The sequence below is a fragment of the Olea europaea genome, unplaced genomic scaffold (assembly GCF_002742605.1).
Source record: "Olea europaea var. sylvestris unplaced genomic scaffold, O_europaea_v1 scaffold3482, whole genome shotgun sequence".
Classification (NCBI taxonomy): Eukaryota; Viridiplantae; Streptophyta; class Magnoliopsida; order Lamiales; family Oleaceae; genus Olea; species Olea europaea.
This window is the reverse complement of record NW_019253921.1, coordinates 39,292-41,632: the sequence shown is the minus strand read 5'-3', so window position 1 is coordinate 41,632 and position 2,341 is coordinate 39,292. Positions and strand designations below refer to the sequence as shown.

At 36.4% G+C, this 2,341-nt stretch overlaps 1 protein-coding gene across 1 annotated transcript; it reads left to right on the top strand.

Moving 5' to 3' along the window:
• The first annotated feature begins 490 nt into the window (after positions 1-490).
• Positions 491-1,680, top strand: LOC111386242 (ankyrin repeat-containing protein NPR4-like). The gene is made up of 2 exons (XM_023010698.1): positions 491-609; positions 915-1,680. Exons 1-2 carry the CDS (start codon positions 535-537, stop codon positions 1,524-1,526), a joined length of 687 nt encoding a protein of 228 aa, XP_022866466.1. The 5' UTR covers positions 491-534; the 3' UTR covers positions 1,527-1,680.
• Positions 1,681-2,341: the final 661 nt, after the last annotated feature.

Genomic DNA, 2,341 nt, shown 5'->3' with positions numbered 1-2,341 from the left:
AAACTAAATATGTTGTTGTAGAAACTAAATTGAGTTCAAAAATTTAATTGATCCGAGAAAATAGTCTTCTTGAAGAGCAAAAGGATGCACCAAATTACATGAACAGTACTTGCCAACTAAGCCATCCAAACAATCCGAAGTTGGTGAGAAAGAAAATCGTCAACCACCAATCTGACACGAACCATCATGGGGACTTGAAGGAGACACTCACAAGTATTACGAAAAAGACCAAAATACGAACCTCAAGTAGTTTTAATAACTAGACATGTCAAGGATAGGCCTTGTTTAATAGTATTGCTTCAAAAATCCATGGGTTCAACTAGCATTTAGCATTCCACACAAAGATGAAGGAGAGAATGAATAATCGAATAGCCAGGCACAGGAGGAGGCTAGGACAATATATGATGGGTTATAACTTGGTGGAAGAAAAAATGGGACTTTCTTTCAAGTAGTTTGACAAGTAAACAATGTGTGTGTGTGTGTNTGTTTCTCCAATTCGATGATCAAGGAAACACCATTCTGCACCTTGCTGCAATGCTGGGGGAATTTCTACCATGGCGCATTCCTGGTGCTGCTCTGCAGATGCAATGCGAGATCAAATGGTACAAGGTACTAGGAAACTTAAGTCCTCGTGTATATATATATAAATATAAATATATATTAATAAATGGTTGGCGGCAAGACTTGGTAGTCAAGACCATTATATGCTCTCCGTCTGTTCTGCTACCACATTGAACAACTACATCTAAAATCATTTAAATTATACATGTGTCCTGCATCTGAAGTTTTTAAGTTTTTATCTCAGCTAGTTATCGTGTTTCCTTATTTCTATCTTTAACTTCTAAGAGTAGACAGAAAATGGATAGATTTTCAAATAGAAATAAATGCTAACCAATATTTCGAACCCGATGCAGTATGTTAAGAGCAAAATTCCACGACGAAGCTTTGTTCACAACAACACTAGCGGAGAAACCCCAGGGAAGATCTTCACACAGACACACCGAAAGCTAGTCAAAGAAGGCACTAATTGGCTTATCAAAACATCAGAGTCATGTTCTGTAATTGCTGCACTCATTGCCACTGTTGCATTCGCTACCTCAGCCACAGTGCCTGGTGGATTAAAAGAGGATACTGGGCATCCAGTTCTGGAAAACCAAACAGAATTTGACGTGTTTTCCATCACTTCCCTAGTTGCTCTTATCCTCGCTGTCACAGCCCTTGTGTTTTTTCTTTCCATCATTACTTCGAGATGTGAGGAACGTGATTTCGAAAAAACAATGCCGGGGAAGCTTTTGCTGGGCTTAAGTTCTCTCTTTGCATCCATTGTTGCTATGTTGATCTCATTCTGTGCAGGGCATACCTTTATCCTGAGAGAGAAATTGAGATATGCATCAGTTCCAATATATGGTGTTGCTAGTATACCAGTGGCATTTTTTGCTCTCGTGCAGCTGCCACTATGTTTTGATCTTCTGTGGTCTACACTCATAAAAGTGCCACTTCGCAATTACGAGGTGTTCTTTGATTAGATTTCCATCTATTTCCCTCGTATCGCAAAGCTCACTCGATTAAATCTTTTTATATTGATAAACTACTCTAAAGGTTCAACCTGGAATATAGCATTATTAAACAAAGCAGTCACAGTATCACATTCAATAATCTCTGCGTAGGACAGAGAAAGACTGAATTTTTTTAAATAAAAAGAGAAGTATTGTATACTTGAATGAACATAAAATCTTCTGTTGTGTTCTCTCCCCTGTTGCAGACTCCAGTTAGTTGAGGACTGGTTACTAAATCATATTCCATATGTAAAATAATGTGGCACTTTGCATTGAATTGAAGTAAATGTTCAACATTTGAATTTCCTTTTGTTCTGACAAGGGAATAACAATATTTAACCATTATCAGGCAAAGTAACTGAAAAAGAAATGAAAATTCTCATAGCATCTATATACCCATATATAAAGAAATTCTCTTAGTATGGAGTGGATATAGTAGAAATTCTCATCATGATAAAGTGGGATTTTATCTTGAAATATTTTTAAGTATTTGAGGAAGTTTAATAGTAATCAGATGCTAAATTTGCCATTTCAATTAGTTTCTCGGTTAAAGTACAAGAGCAGAATCCTCCCCAGTTCTTTTTCTCAGGATGTAAAAGAGAAGAACCTAATTCTAGCTTCACTGTTAAAGTGGCATTCTAATCAAAATGTAATGATTACTAGAAAAAAAATCTGTTCTTTTCTGTTGAGAACTTCAGTAAAAGCATAGAAGGAATGAGGATATGAATGGAAGGCATCCTTGCACAATATTAAATGTTAAAGAGTCTGCATACTCTATTTATTTA

Coding starts and splice junctions, on each gene's coding strand:
- LOC111386242 (XM_023010698.1), top strand. CDS start 535: ATGCTGGGGGAATTTCTACCATGGCGCATTCCTGGTGCTGCTCTGCAG. Junction 610..914: donor GCGAGATCAAATGGTACAAG/GTACTAGGAAAC, acceptor AACCCGATGCAG/TATGTTAAGAGCAAAATTCC.